At 48.3% G+C, this 13,903-nt stretch overlaps 2 protein-coding genes, 1 long non-coding RNA gene and 1 other non-coding gene across 13 annotated transcripts in view; 2 read left to right on the forward strand and 2 right to left on the reverse strand.

Moving 5' to 3' along the window:
- LOC101938094 (uncharacterized) overlaps positions 1–11,585 on the forward strand; it is a 52,630-nt gene extending 41,045 nt beyond the window's left edge. For 2 of the 3 annotated variants that reach the window (XM_065570126.1, XM_065570125.1), the window contains exons 4-5: positions 8,641–9,053; positions 10,108–11,585. In XM_065570126.1, the coding sequence (XP_065426198.1) occupies positions 10,278–11,201 (924 nt within the window). In that variant the 5' untranslated portion in view covers positions 8,641–9,053; positions 10,108–10,277 and the 3' untranslated portion in view covers positions 11,202–11,585. Of the gene's footprint in view, positions 1–8,640; positions 9,126–10,107 lie in introns of those variants that run through there. The other variant, XM_065570129.1, reaches the window with a different exon arrangement.
- The window catches only part of LOC135975998 (uncharacterized), a 268,614-nt gene that overhangs the window by 154,792 nt on the left and 99,919 nt on the right, over positions 1–13,903 (forward strand). The gene's annotated exons all lie outside the window — the stretch shown is intronic.
- LOC101943829 (zinc finger protein 420-like) overlaps positions 2,202–13,903 on the reverse strand; it is a 56,438-nt gene continuing 44,736 nt past the window's right edge. For 6 of the 8 annotated variants that reach the window (XM_065569343.1, XM_065569342.1, XM_065569332.1 and 3 more), the window contains exon 6: positions 11,580–12,197. The gene's annotated coding sequence lies outside the window, so the exon portion shown is untranslated. Of the gene's footprint in view, positions 5,465–11,579; positions 12,198–13,903 lie in introns of those variants that run through there. The other 2 variants (XM_065569334.1, XM_065569336.1) reach the window with 1 other exon arrangement.
- TRNAQ-UUG (transfer RNA glutamine (anticodon UUG)) lies at positions 7,086–7,158 on the reverse strand. The gene has a single exon. It is a non-coding gene; the product is annotated as a tRNA-Gln (tRNA).

Genomic DNA, 13,903 nt, shown 5'->3' on the forward strand with positions numbered 1-13,903 from the left:
CCCACTCAAGGGGACCCATGGGACATGGGCTGCTACCACTGTGGCCAAAAAGGCCACATACGGGCCCAGTGCCCCAGGCTCAGGGACAAGGCTGAGCAGACCGAACCCACAGAGGGTTGACTGGGTAGAGACCCAGCCCGGCGAGAGGCAGCATTCCCAGGGAAGGGGGGCTGGCAGAGTACCACCTGCTAAGGAGGGAGGAGAGCTCCAGGCTAGCTCCTCTAGGGGGCTGGATGCTCCCGATTCAGGGTTTTTGGTTTATACGGTAGGCGCGGGGCTGTCCCCCCAGAGAGAGTACCTTGTTCCCCTGGAGGTGGATGGGAGGAAGGTCAGTGGATACTGGGATACGGGCACAGAGGTGACGCTGGCCCGGCCCGAGGTGGTGGCCCCAGATCAGGTGGTGCCCAACACCTACCTGACCCTGACGGGGGTGGGCGGAACACCAGTCAAAGTGCCCGTGGCAAGGGTACACCTGAAGTGGGGGGCCAAGGAGGGCCCCAAGGATGTGGGGGTACACCCGTATTTGCCCACTGAGGTATTGATGGGGGGGGACCTGGAGAACTGGCCAAGCAACCCCCAAAGGGCACTGGTTGTGACCCGCAGTCAGAGCCGGCGAGGGGCACTGCGCCCTGGCCTTGGGGGGGGTGCCTTGCCTGAGGCGCAGGACCCTAACCTGGTGGGGAGGGAACGCCCAGGGACACGGCTCAGGGAGGCTGCAGCTTCAGACCCAGCGGGCGAGAAAGAGCAGGTGGCCATCCCTGTCCCAGCTGCTGAGTTCCAGGCCGAGTTGCAGAGAGACCCCTCCTTGCGGAAGATAAGGGACCTGGTCGACCTCAATGCGGTACAGACCATGGGACGAGGTGGCCGGAAAAGGTTCCTGTGGGAGAAGGGGTTCCTGTACCGAGAATGGGCTCCCCCAGGGAAAATGGAGTCAGGGGGGATCAGGAGGCAGCTGGTGGTACCCCAGAAGTATCGCCGCCAGCTGCTGTGCCGGGCCCATGACACTCCTCTCTCAGGGCACCAGGGAACCTGGTGTATCCAGCAGAGGCTGCTACGGAGCTTTTACTGGCCTGGGGTCTTTGTTACTGTCCGACAGTACTGCCGATCCTGTGACCCCTGTCAGAGGGGGAGGAAGGCCTGGGACAAGGGGAAATCAGCTCTAGGACCCTTGCCCAGCATAGAGGAGCCTTTCTGGAGGGTGGCCAAGGTTAAAAGGGCGGCTCTAAACCAAGAGAGCCCAAAGCACAGACCTCCAGACTGGAGCGCTGGGAGAAGACCACAGCCCAGTTGGAGCCCCAGAGGTATGGGGGTGGGGAAAGGGCACAGGCCGCATAAACCTTCCCACATGCGAACTGCGAGTGCCATCAAGCACCCCCGACCTAAGGGGGGCGTGAAACTGAAGGGGCCTGGTGTAATTCTCACCAAGGAATGGGAGGGATGCGGGGGCATCCATGAGAACGGGGGTAGGTTCGAACTTCCCCGGGTCACTGGCTAAAGTGACCCTGCTCAGTTCGGTCTCGAAGGGGGGAGATGTGACGAACTGGGCCTGTCCTCACTGTGGTCTGTGAATGCTGACAGGGGAGTGTGGCTGGATAGTCTGCATTGGGGGATGGGAGACTGGCCGAGGGCGCATACCTGAGTGTGTAACATGAGAACCCAGGAAGGGGTTGAAGGCCAGGTGACTCCTTAGCCCGGGAAACTGAACAAAGGCTGTGGGAGGGGTCGCTGAAGGCAGAGTGCTGGAAGCGAGCTGGAGAGATGGCTGGGAGGGAGAGATGGCTCTGACCCCCCAAAGGGGGGTGGGCTGGAATGCCCTGGGACCCCAAGCTGGACCTAACTGAGGGGGGCCCTGTTGTCTGTGCCTGCAAGACTTGTCTTGGACTGTATTCCTGTCATCCAAATAAACCTTCTGCTTTACTGGCTGGCTGAGAGTCATGGTGAATCGCAGGGAGCCGGGGGTGCAGGGCCCTGAGTCCCCCAATACTCCGTGACAGCTATCTGCCAACAGTGGCCAGTGCCAGGTGCCCCAGAGGGAGTGAACTTAACAGGGAATGATCAAGTGATCTCTCTCCTGCCATTCATCTCCGCCCTCTGACAAACAGAGGCTAGGGATACCATTCCTTACCCATCCTGGCTAATAGCCATTAATAGACATAACTTCCATTAATTTAACTACAAAAAGAACGAGGAGTACTTGTGGCACCTTAGAGACTAACAAATTTATTTGAGCATACGCTTTCCTGGGCTAAAACCCATTCCATCGGATGCATGCAGTGGAAAATACAGTAGGAAGATTTATATATATATAGAGAGAGAGAGAGAGAGAGAACATGAAAAAATGGGTGTAACCATACACACTATAACAGGGGTTCTCAAACTGTAATGAGAGTGATTAGTTAAGGTGAGCTATTATCAGCAGGAGAAAAAAACCTTTTGTAGTGATAATCAGCATGGCCCATTTCCAACAGTTGACAAGAAGGTATGAGTAACAGTAGGGGGGAAAATAAACATGGGGAAATACCTTTACTTTGTGTAATGACCTATCCACTCCTAGTCTTTATTCAGGCCTAATTTAATGGTGTCCAGTTTGCAAATTAATTCCAATTCAGCAGTCTCTCATTGGAGTCTGTTTCTGAAGTTTTCTGTTGTTGTAATATTGCAACTTTTAGGTCTGTAATCGAGTGACCAGGGAGATTGAAGTGTTCTCCGTCTGGTTTTTGAATGTTATAATTCTTGACGTCTGATTTGTGTCCATTTATTCTTTTACGTAGAGACTGTCCGGTTTGGCAAATGTACATGGCAGAGGGACATTGCTGGCATATGATGGCATATATCACATTGGCATATGTGCAGGTGAACGAGCCTCTGATAGTGTGGCTGATGTGATTAGGTCCTATGATGGTATCCCCTGAATAGATATGTGGACAGAGTTGGCAACGGGCTTTGTTACAAGGATAGGTTCCTGGGTTAGTGTTTTTGTTGTGTGGTGTGTGGTTACTGGTAAGTATTTGCTTCAGATTGGGGGGCTGTCTGAAAGCAAGGACTGCCTGTCTCCCAAGATCTGTGAGAGGGAGGGATCATCCTTCAGGATAGGTTGTATGTCCTTGATGATGCGCTGGAGAGGTTTTAGTTGGGGGCTGAAGGTGACGGTTAGTGGCATTCTGTTACTTTCTTTTTTGGGCCTGTCCTGTAGTAGGTGACTTCTGGGTACTCTTCTGGCTCTGTCAATCTGTTTCTTCACTTCAGCAGGTGGGTACTGTAGTTGTAAGAACGCTTGATAGAAACCTTGTAGGTGTCTGTCTCTATCTGAGGGTTTGGAGCAAATGCGCTTGTGTCTTAGAACTTGGCTGTAGACAATGGATCATGTGGTGTGGTCTGGGTGAAATCTGGCAGCATGTAGGTAAGTATAGCGGTCAGTAGGTTTCCGGTATAGGGTGGAGTTTATGTGACCATCGCTTATTAGCACTGTAGTGTCCAAGAAGTGGATCTCTTGTGTGAACTGGTCCAGGCTGAGGTTGATAGTGGAATGGAAATTGTTAAAATCATGATGGAATATCTCAAGGGCTTCTTTTCCATGGGTCAAGATGATGAAGGTGTCATGAGTGTAGTGCAAGTAGAGATGTGGCATTAGGCGACGAAGCTGAAGAAGCGTTGTTCTAAGTCAGCCATAAAAATGTTGACATACTCTGGGGCCATGCGAGTACCCATAGCAGTGCTGCTGACTTGAAAGAATACATTGTCCCCAAATGTGAAATACTTATGGGTGAGGACAAAGTCATAAAGTTCAGCCACCTGGTTTGCTGTGACATTATCGGGGATACTGTTTCTCATGGCTTGTAGTCTATCTTTGTGTGGAATGTTGGTGTAGAGCCTTCTACATCCATAGTGGCCAGGATGGTGTTTTCTGGAAGATCACCAATGGATTGTAGTTTCCTCAGGAAGTCAGTGGTACCTCGAAGATAGGTAGGAGTCCTGGTAGTGTAGGGACTGAGGAGGGAGTCAACATAGCCAGACAATTCTGCTGTCAGGGTGCCAATGCCTGAGATGATGGGCATCCAGGATTTCCAGGTTTATGGATCTTGGGTAGCAGATAGAATACCCCTGGTCAAGGTTCTAGGGCTGTGTCTGGGGAGATTTGTTCTTGTGCTTTTTCAGGGAGTTTCTTGAGCAGATGTTGCAGTTTCTTTTCCTAACCCTCAGTGGGATCAGAGGGTAACGGCTTGTAGAATGTGGTGTTAAAGAGCTGCCTAGCAGCCTCTTGTTCATATTCCGACCTATTCATGATGACGACAGCACCTCCTTTGTCAGGCTTTTTGATTATGATGTCAGAGTTGTTTCTCAAATAAATTTGTTAGTCTCTAAGGTGCCACAAGTACTCCTCGTTCTTTTGGCTGATACAGACTAACATGGCTACCACTCCGAAATCTATTAATTTATCTAGTTCTCTTTTAAACCCTGTTATAGTCCAAGCCTTCACAACCTCCTCAGGCAAGGAGTTGGACATGTTGTCTGTGTGCAGTGTGAAAAAGAACCTCCTTTTATTTCTTTTAAATCTATTGCCCATTAATTTCATTTGGTGGCCCCTAGTTCTTATATTATGGGAACAAGTAAATAACATTTCCTTATTCACTTTCTCCACACCACTCAATATTTTATATATCTTTATCATATCCCCCCTTAGTCTCCTCTTTTCCAAGCTGAAAAGTCCTAGTCTCTTTAATCTCTCCTCATATGGGACCCATTCCAAACACCTAATCAGTTTAGTTGTTCTTCTCTGAACCTTTCCTAATGCCAGCATATCTTTTTTGAAATGAGGGGACCACACCTGTATGCAGTATTCAACATGTGGGTGTATCATGGATTTATATAAGGGCAATAATATATTCTCCATCTTATTCTCTATCCTTTTTTTAATGATTCCTAACATCCTGATTGCTTTTTTAACTGCCGCTGCACATTGCGTGGTCATCTTCACAGAACTATCCATGATGACTCCAAGATCTCTTTCCTGATTTGTTGTAGCTAAATTAGCCCCCATCATATTGTATGTATAATTGGGGTTATCTTTTCCAATGTGCATTACTTGACAGTTAACCACATTAAATTTCATTTGCCATTTCGTTGCCCAATCTCTTAGTTTTGTGAGATCTCAGTCTGCATTGGTCTTAACTACGTTGAGCAGTTTAGTATCGTCTGCAGACTTTGCCACCTTACTGTTTACCCCTTTCTCCAGATCATTTATGAATAAGTTGAATAGGATTGGTCCTAGGACTGACCATTGGGGAACACCACTAGTTACCGCTTTCCATTCTGAACACACTGATGGGTGAACTTGGAGGAAATGGTGGCAGCCCTTCGATAGGTCAGCTGGTAGAGCAAATGACTGGAGCCAGCACTCAGGAACTTATCCTTATGTCGCTCTTGTGACTCCAGCTTGAAGGAGAGCTTCTTTTTCTTCCCCTTGCTGAGAAAGACCAAGAGAAGAAAGAAAGGTCAGGTGGGTCAACTCAGTGCAGAAGTTCATGCTGTCTTTTCTTGCTTGGGAGCCTGAAATGAGGGACTCGTGGCAGGTAAAATCACTGTTGTAATTCTAGAAAACATCCCACCACTGCACACAAAGGGACCAAAAAATATACCAAATTCTGGGATTGAAGCAGGGACCTCTAGATCTTCAGTCTAACACTCTCCCAACTGAGCTACTTCAGCACCTGCAAAGCACTTTTTTAGCCTGCTGCTTCTCTGTCTGGGATGTTTTTGTCAGCCATGGCACACAAAAAGGGCATCATTGTGAGCACCAATGAAGGCAAGATAATTATTTGCCTGCCTTGCTCAGCTTGACCTGCTTCCTCACCCCATTCCTGCCTTAGATCCTGGGTTACCTGGTGGCTGAAGGTAGTCCATTGTCTCAAGCGGTGCCAGAGCCTGACACAATGCTCCAGGGCAGACTTTGCTCTGCACATGCCAGACATGCACATTGCAAATACTTTAAACCTCCTGTCAGTAAGTTCTGGGGACAGTTGCTCACCTTCAGAGGAAGCTCCCTAAAATTTGCCTGTCTCACCCAGTGGTACATTGACCTCTGTTCAGACTGAGCCAAAGCGGGGGCCTCACTGCTGTAGCCACCACCCTGCGGTGAGGGCAGCCACTGCTGAGGATGAAGCCATGTTGTAAGCACCATCCACCTAGCCATCCACTGAAAATCCTGTAGGATGTAAGGTGGGAGTAGAAGAACATTAAAGGGGGTGGTCTTCCTATTCTTCTCCCCCTTCCATCATCATCAGCCATCCCATACCCGGTGCTGCACCAAATGGGATCAAAAACATATGGCCATATCCGAAGATTCATTTGTGTTCTTTGTGATTGCCCTGCCATTCCTCTCCAGCTCAGCCACCCACTGAAAACTGAAAAATAAAAAAGTAGAGTTGTAAAAGACTTCAAATCTCATCAGGTCCAACCCCCCTTCTAATATAGCAGAAAAGTCACACTTCCCCTGACTAGGTAGAGACATCCTATTGCCCCACAAGAAGTGGAAGGCCATCATGTTCAGTCTCAGCAACACTCGTGGAGCAGGGGAATATACATGGATGAGGAAATTCCCCGCATCCAAAATATAGGTCTTGAGCATTACAACCTTGTAGGTAATGACAAGGTCCACTTATGCCTCTGGCCAAGCAATTCCTCACATGCCAGCATCTGTTTCTCCCAGTTCGTGTTCCACACCTCATCCCCAACCGAATGCTAGAAGGCCCAGCTCATCAACCTGCCCACTCTTCCAGTCTTAAAAGTCTGATGCTCTACCAACTGAACAAACAAGGCTCACATGCACACAAAAAGCAAATTTTGTGCTCTGAGGGGACAATTTTTTCTTGCAGGGAGGACCCAGTGGGAACATGCATCTCTGGCCAGCCCTGCATTTGCTCAGAAAATCAGCACACAGCACTTTGCTGCTGACCCAGAGGCCTTTCTTCCTCCAGACTGCAAGGGTAGCACATTCAGTCCCCTACAGTAAAGGGCCCTTCTGAGGAAAGGTCAAGTCTTCAAGTCAAGCAGAATCCTTCTGAATTTCTTAGGGGAGAGTCTCTCTCTGCCTGACCAGGGACTTGAACCCTGGACTCTCAGATGCAAAGTCTGATGCTCTACCAACTGAGCTAACCAGACTCACATGTAAAAGAGGCAAATTTCGTGCAGAACAGAAACTAGTCAAGCAAAAGAGGGCTGGCAACAATACAGAAAACCTGCTACTCTCGCTCTCTTAGCAGTCCTAGCCTCAGCTTGCTCCTCCATCCGGCACCCTGAGGCCTTATTATTTTTTTAGTTAAATATCAAATCCAGGAGAAAACACAGTTATACAAAGCAAAGTGAAATCACAAACAGAAATGTCATTCGAAATAAAACAAATAAAAAAGGAAAATGCAATTCCCATCACTTTATTGTATCTGGGCCATTCCTGTATTGAGAGCACCCGCTAAGGTCCCTGTGTGCTTATGAGAAACCTGGAGGAACTCATACCATAGCCTGACTATGAAACACAACTGCCCCCAGCTGCCGCAGTAAAACCCTTTCCCTGCTGTGACGTTGCACTCCATATGATTTTATGAAAATATGCTAATGAGTGTGAATATAATGTAACTGGAATATGCTTCATGCAAATGGTCTCTTGTAAGGTATCTTTACAAAGCTTATAAGCTTCTACTGTGTGTGTTCATCCTATTTGTATGAACCTATCATTCTAAGGATAGAACAAGAAGTAATGGTCTTAAACTGCAGCAAGGGAGGTTTAGGTTGGACAATAGGAAAAAGTTCCTAACTGTCAGGGTGGTTACACACTGGAATAAATTGCCTAGGGAGGTTGTGGAATCTCCATCTCTGGAGATATTTAAGAGTAGGTTAGATAAATGTCTATAAGGGATTCTCTAGACAGTATTTAGTCCTGCCATGAGGGCAGGGGACTGGACTTGATGACCTCTCAAGGTCCCTTCCAATCCTAGAGTCTATGAATCTATGAATTCTTGTATCTGAAACTAGAAATATGAAATATAACTCTGAGGTCCTGTTGTAATTATGCAAAGTGTGGGCCATTAATAGTGGTTTGGAATCTTGATGGCTCCCATTAACCAGGACAATTGACTATAGATGGCTCTGTCCTGCCCCATCTGTGAGTCAGACCAGGAAGAATGAAGGCTTGGGGTCTCACAGGACATGCGACCATGTCACCTGGTACAGGAATCCATCTTAAACCTGGGGCTTTTCCCCAGGAGAGAGACAAAAGATTCCTGCCTTGTACCAAAGCTGTATAACGGGGTGGAACAGAAGAAAGGTGGCTGTAGTCATGAGAAATCCCCTAGATACCACCTGAGCAGGAACAAGGACTATACCAGGTAAAAAGTTTGGTCTAGTCCAGAAAAGAAGCTTATTGGAAGATGTCTGAGGGTGAGATTTTATCTGTATTGAGTTTCATACTGTATTAGGCTTAGACTTAAATGTTTTTGTTTTATTTTGCTCTATGGAGAATACAAACTCCATAGAGAAGGAAAAATTAATGCCTTAGAAAAGTGTGTGTGTGTGTGTGTGTGTGTTAGATGGGTGGGAGGGTGTCTAGAAACCACTCTCCTATAGTTTCTTTTCTCTGATTTCCTTTAGAAAATCTGAAGCAGGGAGCAAAAACCATTGCCTTCTCTGAGACTTCAACTCAGGATCTTCAGACGATGACAATGATGTGCTGCCAACTGTGCTAAGGTGTCTTCGGAAAGTGCTAGGCTCAGTGCATATAGGACCCTCCTTCAGCTCTAACTGGGGCAGGGAAGGAGCCAGGGCTGTGCTGGAAGAAGCATGGAAATCTGGTGCCAGGAGACCTGTCCTGGCAGCTTTTTCAATGGCAAATAAATCAATTCATTGTGCCAGTGAACAATGTACTGGAACTAATGGCATCACAGGGTAGATGTTTCCAAGCTATGCACCCACTTCCATGTTTTTAGAACTTACTCTCCTTTTCCATATGAAATAGGCACAGCAAGTTGGGGAAACTACAGAGATAACAGAAACCAGTGTTCCAGGTAAGAGTTGAACCCATAACACCACCACTAGTCCACTTTGCATTACCAGTTGCACCACTGCAGGTGCTTCTTAGACAAAGTGGGGAAGCAGGCAGTTATAAGTCTCTGGGTATGTCTACACTATGAAATTAGGTCAAACTTACAGAAGCCGGTTTTATAGAAAACGGTTTTATCCAGTCGATTGTGTGTCCCCACATAAAATGCTCTAAGTGCATTAAGTCGGCAGACCGTGTCCACAGTACCGAGGCTAGCGTCGACTTCTGGAGTGTTGCACTCTGGGTAGCTATACCACAGTTCCCACAGTCTCTGCTGCCCATTGGAATTCTGGGTTGAGATCCCAATGCCTGATGATGCAAAAACAGTGTTGCGGGGGGTTCTGGGTACATGTCGTCAGGCCCCTCCCTCTCCGTCAGAGCAACGACAGACAATCGATTCGCACCTTTTTACCTGGGTTACCTGGGTTACCTCTGCAGACAACATACCACAGCAAGCATGGAGCCCGCTCAGCTCAGCTCAGCTCAGCATCACCATATGTCATCTGGGTGCTAGCAGACGTGGTACTGCATTGCTACACAGCAGTATCTTCTTGTCTTTTGGCAGTGGATGGTGTATTACAACTAGTATCCATCATTGTCATATTCCTCAGTGAGCTCAATCAGAGGCACCTTGGCAGATATGTTTTGTCTCCTGGCCTATTGAACTCTCCTGACAATGATGGCTAGCAGTCATAGTACAGCATTTTCTGCCAAGCACCCAGAAGATGCCAATGGCTATCAGTCATGCTGCACTGTCTGCTGCCAGCTTAAGATGTAAAAAATAGATAGACCAGATTTGTTCTGTATTCATTTGCTTCCCCCTTTCTCCATGAAATCAATGGCCTGCTAAACCCAGGGTTTTGAGTTCAATCTTTGGGGTGGGGGGCGCATTCTGTTTGACATTAGTTTGTGTTTCTCCCTGATGCACAGCCACCTTTGTTGATTTTAATTCCCTGTAAGCCATGTCGGCACCTGCCCCTCCCTCCCTTCATCAGACAATAGTTTCATGCCTTTTTCAGCTCAGACACCATAGCACTGGGATCATGGAGCCTCCTCAGATCACCGCGTCAATTATGAGCACTATGAACACCACACACATTGTCCTGGAGCATATGAAGAGCCAGAATATGCCAAACCAAGACCAGGCGAGGAGGCAATTGCAGCATACCACGGCAAGTATGGAGCCGTGATGAGGAAGGAAAGTGATGAGGAAATTGACATGAACATAGACCTCGCACAAAGTACAGGCCCCAGCAATGTGAAAATCATGGTGTTACTCGGGGAGGTTCATGGCATGGAATGCCGATTCTGGGCCCGGGAAACAAGCACAGACTGGTGGGACTGCATCGTTTTGCAGGTGTGGGATGATTCCCAGTGGCTGCGAAACTTTCGCCTGCATAAGGGCACTTTCATGGAACTCTGTGACTTGCTTTCCCCTGCCCTGAAGCACCAGAATACCAGGATGAGAGCAGCCCTCACAGTTGAGAAGCGAGTGGCGATAGCCCTGTGGAAGCTTGCAACGCCAGACAGATACCGGTCTGTTGGGAATCAATTTGGAGTGGGCAAATCTACTCTGGGGGCTGCTGTGATCCAAGTAGCCAACGCAATCAAAGAGCTGCTGATATCAAGGGTAGTGAGTCTGGGAAACGTGCAGGTCATAGTGGATGGCTTTGCTGCAAAGGGATTCCCAAACTGTGGTGGGGCGACAGACGGAACCCATATCCCTATCTTGTCACCGGAGCACCAAGCCACTGAGTACATAAACCGCAAGGGATACTTTTCAAAACTGCTGCAAGCCCTGGTGGAGCACAAGGGACGTTTCACTAACATGAATGTGGGCTGGCCAAGAAAGGTACATGATGCTCGCATCTTCAGGAACTTTGGTCTGTTTAAAAAGCTGGAGGAAGGGACTTACTTCACAGATCCGAAAATAACCATTGGGGATGTTGAAATGCCTATCGTTATCCTTGGGGACCCAGCCTACCCCTTAATGCCATGGCTCATGAAGCCGTACACAGGCAGCCTGGACAGGATTCAGGACCTGTTCAACTATAGGTTGAGCAAGTGCCGAATGGTGGTGGAATGTGCATTTGGACATTTAAAAGCGCGCTAGCAGAGTTTACTGACTCAGATAGACCTCAGCGAAGCCAATATTCCAATTGTTATTGCTGCTTGCTGTGCGCTCTACAATATCTGTGAGAGTAAGGGGGAGATATTTATGGTGGGGTGGGAGGTTGAGGCAAATCGCTTGGCCACTGATTACGCGCAGCCAGAGACCAGGGCAGTTAGAAGAGTACAGCAGGGCGCGGTGCACATCATAGAAGCTTTGAAAACCAGTTTCATGACTGGTCAGGCTACACTGTGTAAGCTCTGTTTGTTTCTCCTTGATGAAACCGCCCCACCCCCCAGTTCACTCTACTTCCCAGTAAGCTAGCCACCCTCCCCTCTCCCCTTCGATCACCACTTGCAGAGGCAATAAAGTCATTGTTACTTCACATTCATGCATTGTTTATTAATTCATCACACAAATAGGGGATAACTTCCAAGGTAGCCCGGGAGGGGTGGGGGGATGATGGAAGCACTGGGTTAAGTGGGTGAGGAGGGAAGGACAAGGCGACACTGCACTTTAAAACTTTGAAACTTATTGAAGGCCATCCTTCTGTTGCTTGGGCAATCCTCTGGGGTGGAATGGCTGGGTGGCCGGAGGCCCCCGCACCGCGATCTTGGGTGTCTGGGTGAGGAGGCTATGGAACTTGGGGAGGAGGGCTGTTGGTTACACAGGGACTGTAGCGGCGGTCTGTGCTCCTGTTGCCTTTCCTGCAGCTCAACCATATGCTGGAGCATATCAACTCTTGTCTTCTGTCAGCAAGCTGACGCCACTTATCCTCTTCAGCCCGCCACTCACTCTCTTCAGCCTGCCATTCAGCCCACCACCTCTCCTCACGTTCATATTGTGCTTTCCTGCACTCTGACATTGTCTGCCTCCACAGATTCCGCTGTACTCTGTCAGTGTGGAAGGACAGCAGGAGCTCCGAGAACATATCATCCCGAGTCCACCATTTTCTCCTTCTAATCGTCACTAGCCTCTGCGAAGGAGAAACATTTGCAGCTGGTGGAGGAGAAGGGAGAGGTGGTTAAAAAAGACACATTTTAGAGAACAAGGGTACACTTTTTCACATTAAATTTTGCTATTCACATTACACAGCACATGTTACAAGGTTGCATTTTTCCACTTATATTGTAGGCCTGCCGGTTTGGTGTGAGAGATCGTTCACACAGTGCTAGGCAATAGAATTCGGCTTGCAGGCAGCCATGGTAAACCACAGTCTTTTGGCTTTCTTAACCTTCATAACATGTGGGAATGGTTTCAGACAGCAGCACCCTCATTTCCCATACCAATCACCCTTTGGGTTGGCCATTAAAATGGGTTTGCAATGTAAAAGGAAGGGCTGCGGTTTCCGGGTTAACATGCAGCACAAACCCAACTAACTCTCCTCCCCCCCAACACCCAATTCTCTGGGATGATCATTTCACCCCTCCCCCACACCGCGTGGCTAACAGCAGGCAATATTTCTGTTCAGCCAAGAAGGAATGGGCACCTCTGAATGTCCCCTTAATAAAATCATCCCATTTCAACCAGGTGACCATGAATGATATCACTCTCCTGAGGATAACAAAGAGAGATAAGGAATGGATGTTGTCTGCATGCCAGCAAACACCGGGACCATACACTGCTATGCTTTGTTATGCAATGATTCCAGACTACGTGCTACTGGCCTGGCGTGGTAAAGTGTTCTACCATGGCGGACGGGATAAGGCAGCCCTCCCCAGAAACCTTTTGCAAAGGCTTTGGGAGTACATAAAGGAGAGCTTTCTGGAGATGTCCCTGGAGGATTTCCGCTCCATCTCCATACACATTAACAGACTTTTCCAATAGCTGTACTGGCTGCGATTGCCAGGGCAAATTTATCATTAATCATTTAACACGCTTCCTTTTAAATCATGTGCAATATTTACAAAGATACACTCACTAGAGTTCCCTTGTGTGCCCTCAGTGTCTGAGAGCAAGCCTTGGGTGAGTTCGGGGGTTACTGATTCCAGATCCAGGGTGATAAACATATCCTGGCTGTTGGGGAAACCGGTTTCTCCGCTTCCTTGCTGTGAGCTATCTTCATTCTCTTCATCATCATCTTCCTCGTACCCCAAACCCGCTTCCCTGTTGCATGATTGTCCATTGATGGAGTCAAAGCACAGGGTTGGGGTAGTGGTGCCTGCACCCCCCAGCATGGCATGCAGCGCCGCATAGAAGCGGTATGTCTGTGGCTCTGTCCCAGACCTTCCATTTGCTTCTCTGGCTTTGTGGTAGGCTTGCCTTAGCTCCTTAATTTTCACGTGGCACTGCTGTGTGTCACTGTTATGGCCTCTGTCCTTCATGGCCTTTGAGACTTTTTCTAATATTTTGCCATTTTGTTTACTACTACGGAGTTCAGCTAACACTGATTCGTCTCCCCATATGGCAAGCAGATCCTGTACCTCCCGTTCTGTCCATGCTGGAGCTCTTTTGCGATCCTGGGACTCCATCATGGTTATCTGTGCTGATGAGTTCTGCGTGGTCACCTGTGCTCTCCCCGCTGGGCAAACAGGAAATGAAATTCAAAAGTTCGCGGGGCTTTTCCTGTCTACCTGGTCAGTGCATCTGAGTTGAGAGAGCTGTCCAGAGCGGTCACAATGAAGCACTGTGGGATAACTCCCGGGGGCCAAAACCATCGAATTCCGTCCACACTATCCCAAATCCAACCCGGAAAGGGCTAATCC

Source organism: Chrysemys picta, chromosome 16, assembly GCF_011386835.1.
Source record: "Chrysemys picta bellii isolate R12L10 chromosome 16, ASM1138683v2, whole genome shotgun sequence".
Taxonomy (NCBI): domain Eukaryota; kingdom Metazoa; phylum Chordata; order Testudines; family Emydidae; genus Chrysemys; species Chrysemys picta.